This window comes from Dryas octopetala, chromosome 3 (assembly GCF_963921425.1).
Source record: "Dryas octopetala chromosome 3, drDryOcto1.1, whole genome shotgun sequence".
NCBI lineage: Eukaryota > Viridiplantae > Streptophyta > Magnoliopsida > Rosales > Rosaceae > Dryas > Dryas octopetala.
The window spans coordinates 21572240-21586456 of record NC_141368.1 but is presented as its reverse complement, the minus strand read 5'-3'; the positions used below and the strand labels follow the sequence as shown (position 1 = coordinate 21586456).

General features: G+C 35.1%; 1 protein-coding gene across 1 annotated transcript; it reads right to left on the bottom strand.

The window, feature by feature from the left end:
* Positions 1 to 12107: 12107 nt before the first annotated feature.
* LOC147291778 (uncharacterized) lies at positions 12108 to 12711 on the bottom strand. The gene has a single exon (XM_086237681.1). The coding sequence runs from the start codon at positions 12589 to 12591 to the stop codon at positions 12202 to 12204; it is 390 nt and encodes a 129-aa protein (XP_086093807.1). The 5' UTR covers positions 12592 to 12711; the 3' UTR covers positions 12108 to 12201.
* Between the last annotated feature and the right edge of the window lie 1506 nt (positions 12712 to 14217).

The following is a 14217-nucleotide window of genomic DNA, read 5'->3' as shown; positions in this document are numbered from 1 at the left end:
GTGTTACTTGTAATCAATCAACCAATCAACAACCAAATACTACACATTTGCATATACCATTATGCTTAGTCTCGACTTTGCATAGTACATAGTAGGTTGTTTATTACTTTTATAACCCTAAAATCAATCTAGCTTGTGGTTGAAATCTCAATCCAATCTCTTAGGTACGACAACCCCTTACTTTCATTTCCATACTAAAACTTGACACTTGCACTTGAGCTAGAGAAATCAACAGATCGCATGAAAACATCATTTCGGTGCATGCTTAGTCCAATTTTGTCCAAATTTCACCAAAACCATCCCGGATGGTAAGAAAGACATGTCGAAGCACTTTCACTAGTAAGAATTAGCGTTCTAAACCTATTGAACCACATTTTGTGTTAAGAACGCACAAAAACTTCATTTCGGTTCATACTTGGTCTAATTTCGTCCTAATTGTACCAAAACATTCACCGATGGCAAGAAAGACATGGGGAATCACTTTCTTAGGTTAGGATTAGCGTTCTTGACCAATTGAACCACATTTGATGTTAAGAACGCACACAAACGTCATTTTGGTGCATACTTGGTCCAATTACGTCCAAATTGCACCAAAATGTTCTCGGTTGGTGAGAAAGATATGGCAAAGCACTTTCTCAAGTTAGGTTTAGCGTTTTAGACCTATTGAACAACATTTGGTGTTAAGAACGCACGAAAACGTCATTTTGGTGTATCCTTGGTCCAATTTCGTCCTAATTACATCAAAATGTTCTCGGATGGCAAGAAAAACATAAGGAAGCACTTTCTCATGTTAGGATTAGCATTCTAGACAAATTGAACCACAATAGGTGTTAAGAAGTCACGAAAAAGTCATTTCGGTGCATACTTAGTCCAATATCGTCTGGATTCCACCAAAACGTTCCCGGTTGGCGAGAAACAAATGCGGAACCACTTTCTCATGTTAGGATTAATGTTCTAGACCTAGTGAACCACATTTGGTGTTAAGAACTCACAAAAACATCATTACGGTGCATACTTGGTCCAATTTGTTCTAATTGCACCAAAACATTCCCGGATGGCAAGATAGACATGTCGAAGCAATTTCTCACGTTAGAATTAGCGTTTTAGACTTATTGAACCACATTTGTTGTTAAAAACGCACGAAAACGACATTTCGGTGCATACTTTGTCCAATTTCGTTCTAATTGTACCAAATCATTGCCGAATGGCAACAAAGACATGTCGAAACACTTTCTCATGTTCGGATTAGCGTTCTAAACCTATTGAACCACAATTTGTGTTACGAGCGCACAAAAACGTCATTTCGGTGCATACTTGGTCCAATTTCGTTCGAATTCCACCAAAACGTTCCCGGTTGGTGAGAAAGACATGCAGAAACACTTTCTCAAGTTAGGATTAGCGTTCCAGACCTAGTAAACCACATTTGGTGTTAAGAACGTACAAAAACGTGATTTCGGTGCATACTTGGTCCAATTTTGTCCAAACTACACTAAAACATTCCCGGTTGGTGAGAAAGACATGGGGAAGCACTTTCTCATATTAGGATTAGCATTCTAATCCTATTGAACCACATTAGGTGTTAGGAATGCTCAAAAACGTCATTTCGGTACATACTTGGTCCAATTTCGTCCTAATTGCACCAAAACATTTCGGGATGGCAAGACAGACACGTTGAAGCACTTTCTCATGTTAGGAATAGCGTTCTTGATCTATTGTACCACATTTTATAATAAGAAAGCACAAAACGTCATTTCGGTGCATACTTGGTCCAATTTCGTCCAAAGTATACCAAAACGTTCCCGGTTGGTGAGAAAGACATGGGGAATGACTTTCTCCTATTAAGATTAGCGTTCTAAACCTACTGAACGACATTTTGGCGTTAAGAACACACGAAAACATAATTTTAGTGCATAATTAATACAATTTCTTTCAAATTGCATCAAAACGTTCTCGGATGGCAAGAAAGATATGTCAATGCACATTCTGATGTTAGGATTAGTGTTTTAGATCTATTAAGCCACATTTGGTGTTAAGAACTCACGAAAACATCATTTCGGTGCATACTTCGTCAAATTTCGTCTAGATTCTACCAAAACGTTCTCGGTTGGCGAGAAAGACATACGGAAGCACTTTCACATGTTAGGATTAGCGTTCTAGACCTATTGTACTCATTTCGGCACATACTTGGTCCAATTTTGTTCAAATTACACCAAAACGTTCCCGGTTGACGATAAAGACATTGGGAATCATTTTCTCATGTTAGAATTAGCGTTCTTAACTTATTTAACCACATTTCGTGTTAAGAACTCAAAAAAAACATAATTTCGGTGCATATTTGGTCTAATTTAATTCTAATTGTACTAAAACGTTTCAGGTTGGTGAGAAAGACATAGGGAAACACTTTCTCATGTTAGGTTTAGCGTTCTAGACCTATTGAACCACATTTGATTTTAAGAACTCACAAAAATGTCATTTCGGTGCATACTTGGTGCATTTTCGTCCAAATTGCACCAAATCACGACCGGTCAGCAAGAAAAACATGTCAAAGCACTTTCTCATGTTAGGTTTAGCGTTCTAGACCTATTGAACCACAGTTTGTGTTAAGAACGCACGGTTCATACTTGGTGCATTTTCGTCCAAATTGCACCAAATCACGACCGGTCGGCAAGAAAAACATGTCGAAGCACTTTCTCATGTTAAGTTTAGCGTTCTAGACCTATTGAACCACAGTTGGTGTTAAGAACGCACAAAAACATTATTTCAGTACATAATTGGTCCAATTTCTTCCTAATTGCACCAAAACGTTCCGGGTTCGTGAGAAAGCCATGGAGAAGCACTTTCTCATGTTAGGATTATTGTTCTAGACCAATTGAACCATATGTGGGTTTAAGAACGCTAAAAAACGTCATTTCGGTGCATACTTGGTGCATTTTCGTCTAAATTGCACCAAAACGTGATTGATTGACAAGACAGACTTGTCAAAACACTTTCTTATGTTATGATTAGCGTTCTAAACCTTTTGAACCACAATTGGTGTTAAGAACGCACAAAAACGTCATTTCGGGGCATACTTGGTCCAATTTCGTCCAAATTGCACCAAAACATTCCTGGTCGGCGAGAAAGACATTGGGAAGCACTTTCTCATGTTAGAATTAGCGTTCTTATCCAATTTAACCACATTTGGTGTTGAGAACGCACGAAAACATTATTTCGGTGCATAATTGGTCCAATTTCGTCCTAATTGTACCAAAACGTTACAGGTTGGTGAGAAAGACATGGGGAAGCACTTTCTCATGTTAGGATTTGCATTCTAGACATATTAAACCACATTTGGTGTTAAGAACGCACAAAAACATCATTTCGGTGCATACTTGGTGCATTTTCGTCCAAATTGCACCAAAATGTGACCGATTGATAAGAAAGACTTGTCAAAACACATTTTCATGTTAGGATTAGCGTTCTAAACCTATTGAATCACAATTGGTGTTAAGAACGCACAAAAATGTCATTTCGGTGCATACTTGGTCCAATTTCGTCCAAATAGCACCAAAACGTTCCTGGTTTAAAAGAGAGACATGGGGAAGCACTTTCGCATGTTAGGATTAGCGTTCTATACCTATTGAACCACATTTGGTGTGAAGAACTCACGAAAACGTCATTTCATCGCATACTTGTTCCAATTTTGTTCGAATTGCACCAAAACGTGACCGGTTAGGAAAAAAGATATGTCACAACACTTTCTCATGTTAGAATTAGCATTCTAGATCTACTAAATTGGTGTTGAAAATGCATGAAATCATAATTTCGGTGCATAGATGGTGCAATTTCGTCCAAATTGAACCAAAACGTTCCTAGTTGGCAAAAAAGACACGTTGAAATACTTTGTCATTTTAGGATTAGCGTTCTTCACGTATTGAACCACATTTGGATTTATGAACGCACAAAAATATCATTTCGGTGCATACTTGGTGCATTTTCGTCCAAGTTGCATTAAAACGTTCCAAGATGACAAGAAAGACAGGTCGAAGCACTTTCTCATGTTAGGATTATCGTTCTAGACCTATTGAACCACAATTAGTGTTAAGAACTCACGAAAACCTCATTTCATTCCTTACTTGGTCTAATTTCATCCGAATTGCACGAAAACATGACCGGTTGGAAAGAAAGACATGTCCAAGCACTTTCTCATGTTAGGATTTGTGTTCTAGACTTATTGAACCACAATCAGTGTTAAGAACGCACGAAAACGTCATTTCGGTGCATACTTGGTCCAATTTCATCCTAATTGCACCAAAAAGTGACATGTTGGTAAGAAAGTCATGTCAAAGTAGTTTTTCATGTTATAATTAGAGTTTTAGACTTTTTGAATCACATTTGGTGTTAAGAATGACAAAAACATCATTTTGGTGCATACTTGGTCCAATTTTGTCCGAATTGCACGAAAAAGTGACCTGTTGGCAAGAAAAATATAGGGAAACATTTTCTCATATTAGAATTAGCGTTCTAGACTTATTAAACCACATTTGGTGTTAAGAACGCACGAAAACGTGATTTTAGTGCATACTTTGTCCAATTCGTCCAAATTGCACCAAAACGTTCCCAGTTTGCGAGAAAGACATGGGGAAGCACTTTCTCATGTTAAGATTAGCGTTCTTGACCTATTGAACCACATTTGGTGTTAAGAACGCACGAAAACATCACTTCGGTGCATACTTGGTCCAATTCGTCCCAATTGCACCAAAACGTTCCCGGATGGAAAGAAAGACATAGAAGCAGTTACTCATGTAAGGATTAGCTTTATAGACCTATTGAACCACATTTGGTATTAAGAACGCACGAAAACGTTAATTCGGTGCATACTTGGTGCAATTTCGTTCTAATTGCACCAAAACATGACCAGTTGGTAAGAAGGACATATCAAAGTAATTTTTGATGTTATGATTAGAGTTTTGGACTTTTTGAATCACATTTGGTGTTAAGAACGCACAAAAACATCATTTCGGTGCATACTTGGTCCAAATTCGTTCTAATTGCACCAAAAAGTGACCTGTTGGCAAGAAAAATATAGGGAAACATTTTCCCATGTTAGAATTAGCGTTCTGGACTTATTGAACCACATTTTGTGTTAAAAATGCACGAAAACGTGATTTTGGTGCATACTTGGTCCAATTCATCCAAATTGCAACAAAACATTCTTAGTTTGCGAGAAAGACATGAGGAAGTACTTTCTTATGTTAAGATTAGTATTCTTAACCTATTAAACCACATTTGGTGTTAAGAACGTACGAAAACGTCACTTCGGTGCATACTTGGTCCAATTCGTCCAAATTGCACCAAAACATTTACGGATGGAAAGATAGATATAGGGAAGTAGTTTCTCATTTTATGATTAGCTTTCTAGACCTATTGAACCACATTTGGTGTTAAGAACTCACGAAAACCTCATTTCAGTGCATATTTGGTCCAATTCTTCTCAATTGCACCAAAACATGATCGGTTGGCTAGAAAGACATGTTGATGCACTTTCTCATGTTAGGATTAGCGTTTTAGACCTATTTAACCACATTTGGTGTTATGAACGCACAAAACGTTATTTCGGTGCATACTTGGTCCAATTTCATACAATTTGCACCAAAACGTTCCCGATGAAAGACATAGGGAAGTAGTTCCTCATATTAGGAATAGCTTTACAGACCTATTGAACCACTTTTGGGGTTAAGAACGCACGAAAATGTCATTTCGGTGCCTACTTGGTGCAATTTCCTCCTAATTGCACCAAAACGTGACCAGTTGGCAAAAAAAAAATGTCGAAGCATTTTCTCATGTTAGGATTAGCGTTCTAAACCTATTGAACCATATTTGGTGTTAAGAACGCACAAAAACGCCATTTCGGTACATACTTGGTCCCATTTTGTCCAAATTGCACCAAACGTGACCGGTCGGCAAGAAAGAAATGTCGAAGCACTTTCTCATGTTAGGATTAGCGTTCTAAACCTATTGAACCACATTTAGTGTTAACAACGCACGAAAATGTCATTTCGGTGCATACCTGGTCCAATTTCGTCTCAATTGCACCAAAATGTTTCCTGTTTGAGAGAAAAACATGGGGAAACACTTTCTCATGCTAAGATTAGCGTTCTTGACCTATTGGACCACATTAGGTGTTAAGACTGCACGAAAACGTCATTTCGGTGCATATTTTGTCCAATTCATCCAAATTGCACCAAAACGTGACCGATTGGCAAGAAAAACATGCTGAAACTCTTTCTCACGTTAGGATTAGCATTCTAGACTTATTGAACCACTTGGGGTTAAAGACGCACAAAAACTTCATTTCGATGCATACTTGGTCCAATTTCGTCTAAATTGCACCAAAATGTTCACATATGGGAAAATAGATATAGGGAAGCAGTTTCTCATCTTAGGATTAGTATTATTGACCTATTGAACCACATTTGAGGTTATGAACGCACGAAAATGTAATTTCGGTGCATACTTGGTCGAATTTCATCCTAATTACACCAAAACGTTCCCAGATGACAAGAAAGACATAGTGAAGCACTTTCTCATGTAATGATTAGCATTCTACACCTAATAAACCACATTTGGTGTTAAGAACGCACGAAAATGACATTTCCGTACATACTTGGTCCAATTTCCTTAAATTGCACCAAAACATTACCGATTCGCGAGAAAGACATGGGGAAGTATTTTTTCATGTTAGGGTTAGTATTCTAGGCCTATTGAACCATATTTGGTGTTAAGAACGCACACAAACATCATTTCGATGCAAAGTCAATCCAATTTCGTTCAAATTGCACCAAAACGTTCACGGATTTTAAGAACGACATAGGAAAACACTTTTTAATATTAGGATTAACATCCTAGACCTATTGTACCACTTTTGGTATTAAGGACGCACGAAAACGTCATTTCAGTGCGTATTTGGTCCAATTTCGTCTAAATTGCACCAAAACTTTCCTGGTTGGCGAGAAAGACATGTCGAAACAGTTTTTCATTTTAGGATTAGCGTTGTAGACCTATTGAACCCTATTTGGTGTTAAGAACGCACGAAAACGTAATTTTTGTGCATACTTGGTCTAATTTCGTCTAAATTGCACCAAAGCATTCCCGGTTGGCGAGAAAGACATGAGGAAGTCCTTTATGAAGTTAGGATTAGCGTTGTAGACCTATTGAACTACATTTGGTGTTAAGAACGCACAAAAAGGTCATTTCGTTACATACTTGGTCAAATTTTATCCAAATTGCACCAAAACGTTCCTGGATGGCAAGAAAGACATGTCAAAACACTTTCTCATGTTAATATTGGTGTTTTAGACCTATTGAACCATATTTGGTGTTAAGAACACACTAAAATGTCATTTCGGTGCAACGGTTAATTCTGATTTTAGAGAGAGAGAGAGAGAGAGAGAGAGAGAGAGAGAGAGAGAGGACAAAAAGAAAGGAACTTGAAGAATTGAAAGGAAGAAGAGGAACAAGGTTGCAGCCACTGGTTTCAAAGGCTAAACTTGGTAAGGAACCACAAACCCCATCTTTCAAGTCTTTGAATGTTAGTTTCTAGGTTTAGGATGATGTATGTTTGGCTAGGTTAAGTGCATCTCGAAAAGACCATAGGGTTGCATGTTTTAAACTTTGTTTGACTATTTTTCTTCCTACTGACCTTGCTAATTTGTTGTTAAATTTTGTACCAATCTACAATGATATTGATGAAACCGTTTTTGTGTGTGAAAGTACACATGTATATCTTTCTTTTGAGTCAAGAATCACTTGAATCCGACTTGATATGAATTTATAGTGATTTTTGCAAGTTGCCTCAAAAACTGCAATTTTCTGCAGAATTTTTCAAAAAAAAGTCTTAAGTTTTCATGCACGATTTCCAATGCACTTGGAATATGATTTTGAAATTTCTACAGCAGTTCACACACATGATTTCAAACATATTCCAATTGGTCTCACTCAATTTTGTTCAGTATACACAAAGATAGTATTTTTGACTATATGAACAGTAATTATGCATAAATCAGTTTTCTGCCGTGCGTTTTGTCTCTTTCAAAAGCTTACTTTCACAACTCCAATTGCTTTGAAAATTTTTATGTATGAGTATCAATGTGCCTCCTAACTTCTTGTAAAAAATCGTATTCAAATTATTTTTTTAGAATTTTATAAAATTGGCAGAGCATGTACTGCTCTTTTGATCTTTTGAAAACCCCAATTGTGCATAAAACTGCCAAATCTAATGCTTTTTGGCCCAAAATTTCAGTTTGCACAAGTCGATTATCACCCATGGGATTGTTCGAGGAACATGAGGGAGTCCATTTACCTCTAGATCGAAATTTGAGTTGTCAAACCCCATGTTTTTGAACAAAATCCAATCATCAACATACCCTTTTTCTGGTATGGCTTTTGTAATACCTTTAAAACTTTCAAATGTGTTTGAGTACTTGATTTATAACTTATTGAGATCATAGGATGGTTGTTTTTGGATTAAAGGTCTTGAGATGCCACTTAACTTAGCCAATACGATATTAAAACCCTAGAAAACCCTAAATTGAGAATGTAAGTGTAAAATCTGTTTTTTTTTTGTACTCTGAATTTGATGGTTTTCAGTTTGTTGGATTGCAACAGGGACAAGAGGCTTCATTTGAGATAGGGGGAGATAGTCCTTTCAAACTAAGTTTCTTTATACTTGAATTCATAGCTAAATGTATAGATGTGTTTAATCCCTTATGTATGGCTCAAATTGGATAGTAATTTGATATTGTGATATGTTTCCTTGGCTGTCATGATCATTAAGGAATCAAGTAGCTAATTTAAAAGTGGACTGTGACCTAATGCACAATTACATGCTAGTTATAAGGTATTTTAATTTGAATGCTCACTGAAAATAGGAAAGTCAACATGGATAGCATGTTGATGATTTCAACTTACTTTATTAGGGTTGGAAAGTAACTTGCTACCTAAATTGAATTAGAAAACCTATTTGGTTTTATCTGTAAACACTTTTGCTTAGACAACATGCTTTAATGGTAGGAACTAAACTAAAGAGTAGATTTTCTAATAGCTTTGGTTCTCTTGAAAAGAAAATGATATCACTTTGATTTATTCATGTTTTAAAAGTGTAAGAACACCTAAATTAAACTAATAGGATCTGCATAATTTGAAAGTACCCTAAGGTTAATACAATTTGGTTTTCAACTTGTTTTAAGACTTAATTGTTCTTATGGAGTAAAACTAGCTTAATAGGTAAAGAGGATCAAACCAATAAATAAAATGTATTAATGATCTCACTGTTTTGAATTCGAACCTGAGATAAACACATAGTCTGATTGCTTACCTATTTGCTTATAATGTGATATACTTGTTTGAAATTAAGAAGCATGTGCTTATGACTTATGTAACGAACCTGATTGAATACCTATATGGACTGTCATCATATGATTGCATAGCATGATATGTATATATATTTATTTAGTTCATTGAGGGCAGTCACCCCTTCTATGGGGGCTGCCAAAGCATTACATTAGCATTTATAGTTATTAAATCAAGAATGTTTACAATAATGTGGTTTAAGTGTTTGGACTTCCTAATTAAAGATGAAGGGTTACAATTCTTACTCTGTCTTTGGTTCAATTTTCTTAAAGGTATGCATACAAGTTTTTATCTAGAATTGGTTATGAGAGTTATGAATATGCTAGATGAGAAGTAGGTTGATTTATCTATTTCGATGAAAGGACATGCATCTCACTATCTAGACCTACTTATTAGTAGAATATGAGGATATAGGTAATTAAATTTATAAATTAGAGGATAAGTTCACTGTTTACAACTTTAACAGGTATGCTTTGTTATAGAGAAAAAGGTATGCATTACATTGTTATTTAAATTAATATGCATTTGCATTTCATAAACTTAAACATACTTGAATATGAAGAATATTGTTGTATGTTACATTTCCATGTTCATCCCGAGAGCTATATGTACAATTGATGTTGCTTTGTGATACAAGATGTGCTCATTTGTATATGATTATAATCTCTTGAAAATAAGTATGTTTATACCTCAAAATAATATGATTTGGTACCTTTTTGTTATACATAGGCTGCCAAATGCTTAACTGTCTAACTAATTGTTTGTTCTTGAGCCATTTTGGCAAATACCAATGACTTTAATTAATGAAACTTACTTGTTATTGAATGTCTCTACTAGAATGCTTGAGTTTGTCTTAGACTAGTTGAGTGTGTGATCAGCTGCTTTGGTGATGCTTATCCCTACACAGTTTGTTAAGTTGCAGGAAACCCTTAGGAAAGAAACACGGTTAGCTTTGTGGAGATTTCTAATAGTGAAGGATGAAGATGGGATAGCAGGTACGTAGAAGTCTCCAAGGATTAGTTTACATTCACCACTTACATCAGAATACTCCAGTGATGAAGAAGAGGATTCAACAATGGATGAGTGTGTTATTACCCCAATCTTTTTATTTTATTCCTTTCTAGTTGTGAAATATGTGGATTTAAATGCTTAAGGATTAGAATGACTCACATACTATTTTCTTTTCTACTTGTTTCTCAATTTGGTTTTGGTACATTAAGAATTTCCCATTTTAAAGTAAGTCATAGATTGATACTTATCAAAGCATCTTGACTTAATTGTTTTCAAGAAAGGGTCTGCTCTTTAAATTCTAATCGGATTATTACTTACCAAATACCAAAAAGCTCACCATTTTTGCATAGCTTCCTTTACTGGATTTACTCTGATTGTTTGGTATCAAAAATGAAAAATTTTCCCACTCTTTGAAACTGGTTGTTGTATTTTAAATGTCTTACATTGATCCTTGATCTTGGCATGCTCTCATTAGGGTTTCAATGAGAGCGTGTTGATGTTGAAGACCAATGTGGCACTGCCACGTGCCCAAAGTGCTAGACCCCACTTTGGGGTGTGACAGCAATTAATGAGATCGGATGGCCAAGATTATAAATTGCGGCCGGTCTCAATGCGAGCTCATGAGGTCACTGACTTACTCCTAGTCAGTGCTGCGTCAGTGCGTTCTCTCCAATGGCAGCGCGCCATGTGGCCGGCTGTCTGCCCATTCAACAATCTTTTTATTTTCTTTTTATTTTATTATTTTATCTAATTTCTCCAACTTCAAAAATTCATCAAAAATAGTTCGGGACTCTAAATAATTCTCCGAAAACTCGTACGGACTCATATCAATGAATACTAATTTCTTGTAGCCTCAAAATAGGTAAATCACTTTCAAAAAAATTATGAAAATTCCTCATCCATAATTTAATTCTGAAAAATAAAAATAATAAAATAATCACCAAACTTTTGAATTTCCTTTTCCAATCACTTTAAGCAACTAAACTCTATAACTACAATCAAAGGTCTTGGTTAGTCAAAACAAAATTAAGGAAAATTTTAATTATTTTAAACAAACCTTAAGAACAAGTTTAAAAAACTTAAATAATAAAATTTTCATAAGTCGAAAATTCAAGGTGCTACACCCATTATCATTGCCAAACTTTTATGCATAAACACTGAGACACAATATATTGCCCTTTTTTGTTTTTTTTTTTTCTGTACAACATTGCTTTTTCAGTCGCCAATTTAAATCTTGCTGTCTTGAGAGTCAAAAGTGTAGAGCAAAACTATAAGCTGCTCTAATAATTCGAGTCAGAAGCATGCACATTGCTTTTTTTTTTTTTTTTTCTTTTATGGTGGGGCAGCTAATTAATTTCCCTTTGTATGATTCACAAAAACATCACAACTACCATGACTAAATTTTTCCTCCTTGCATTTGGCAACTGCAGCATATGCCTGGCCTTAAGAAACATAACAATAAAAGTGAAAACAATAATAGGATAATATAGCAGCTGAAATGTTCTTTTGCAAGAGTCGTACGTAATTAACATAAAATACATATTGTCAAATCTTGATCATTGATCTAGTTTATTCTTGCCTGATTGTACGACTTAGATTGACACTCCCAAAACATAAGCATTTTATAGTTTATACTAGAGGACTGTCCAGATCATTACCCAATATACTGCAACCACTAACTATATATATATACCATAACTCAAGGCTTAAATAGAACATATATAAACTTGTATTAATGAAAAAATATATAATTATGGCTAATTAGTAATTACAGACAGAATATTAGCTAACATGCAAAGTCTAAATTTGATCAAAGCTTCTGAGCACATCCAGCTCAAAATGCCCATTGAGTGGTTCAAACAAAGAGTCCGAGCAATCTGGAAACTCATAAAGCGAATTTGAGAAAGGAAGCTGAAGATGATGATCATCATCACCATTATGCTTCAGTTGGTGCTCATGAGGAGTAAATTCATGAACATTTAGATGATGATGATGACCACCGTTGGTCTCCATGAACCGCTCGGCATCGGAGTCTCGCCCGGTGAGCTCCTGCACCAGAGCCCTGAACTTAGAAGCACTGGTCTTAACCTTCATGGGGCTCGATATGTACACAACTTTCACACCCTTTGATCTCCTTCTTTTGCTCTGCTTTGGGGACTTCATGCGGTTATTAACACCCAACACATCCATTGGGGCCACTTATCAATAAGTGTACAACCAAACTAATATGTTTATGGATTAAATCTGATGACCAACTTTGCCTAGGGTTACATATATATATATATAAGGTACGAAAATGGACTTCTGGGGAGTCATGGGTGGGCTTCTAGGAAGGAGAGGAGGTTAGAAGAAATGGAAGAAAATGAAAGGGATTTGATTGAGAAACTTGAATGTAATTGGAAATTGCAAACGTAGAAGATTCCACTAAGATACTTACATGACCCGTATGCATATAGACATTTTGTGCCACCTCTTTCTGTGGAAAAATAAATAAAAACTTTCGTCAAAATTTATTCTCATATAACTTGGTCGTATTGAGTAACAAAACAAATTAATTAAAAATTGACATATCTCAAAAATTGATGATAGTTTTTTATATTTTAAACACATAATATATATTATCTTTTAGGTGAACAAACATAAAAAAGATAACCCGAATTAGTAGCGATTATCTTTATCCATATTTATATATATATATATAGACAATAGTTGGGTCACCCCTAGGGGTGACCTCCATGTGCACCTCACCTCCAAAAAATGCTTATTCGGCAATGTAATTTTATGATCATAACCGTTCATTTTTTAGATCACATATTAAAGATCATTTATATAAAAAATTAACTTTATCAAAAATTATTTAATTATATAACTGTTATCGAATAAATGAAATAAATAGACAATTTGTATTTAAAAAATAATTTTTTGACCAAATCGTCTATTTATTCTATTTATTTGGTAATAGTTATATAATCAAACGATTTTTAATTAAATTGATTTTTTGCGCAAATAATCTTTAATAGGTAATCTAAAAATTAAACGATTTTGATCCTGAGTCTGCACTTCCGAACAAGCATTTCTAGGGGTTGAGTGACCTGCTGGTACCCCTGAGGGTGAACCAAGCATTGTCCGAAACAAAGTAGCAGAAATACTATAAACTAAGGCATGGGTTCAATGTAACAACTAACAAAGCAAGTCTGATAACACTCACGTGCGCAGCCTCCTATGACTGGAATTTAGTATCGTGGAGTCTGGAAACTCAGACGTGTTTGAAAGGCATTGGCTAAAAGAGTTGGGTCAGTTTCATTCTTCTTTTTTAATTATTTATCTTGAGTAATTATCACATGCTCTAAAAACTTATGATGGGTTTTCTTCTAACCATGCTCTCTTTTTTTTCTTTTTCTTTTTTATTAATGAAAAAAGGAGAAATAAAGATATATGGCTTTTGCTTTTTTATCCTACATCAATTTCAATTATATTGTCAACATAAACTTTAAGGTTTTGAAAGAGTGCGATTTCTCGACCAAAACAAAACGTGCGATTTTATTTTCAAATAATATTTTTTAAAAAATAGCCAAAATATAAACTCAAAAATTTGCATCCAGTATTATGTTATTTTAGACAGAAACATAATATTATAAACTATATAATTTGTAATTTTAAACTCTTTAGAAGTTAGAATTATTTTTTGTCTGACCCCCTACCATCTAGAAACTCCCACTCCAAAAATATATTGTAATCCTTTCTAAAATTTAGGGTTTAGTAATAAAATTAGAAACTACATTGTAATTCTTTGATTTCTAATGAACCACTTAGAAG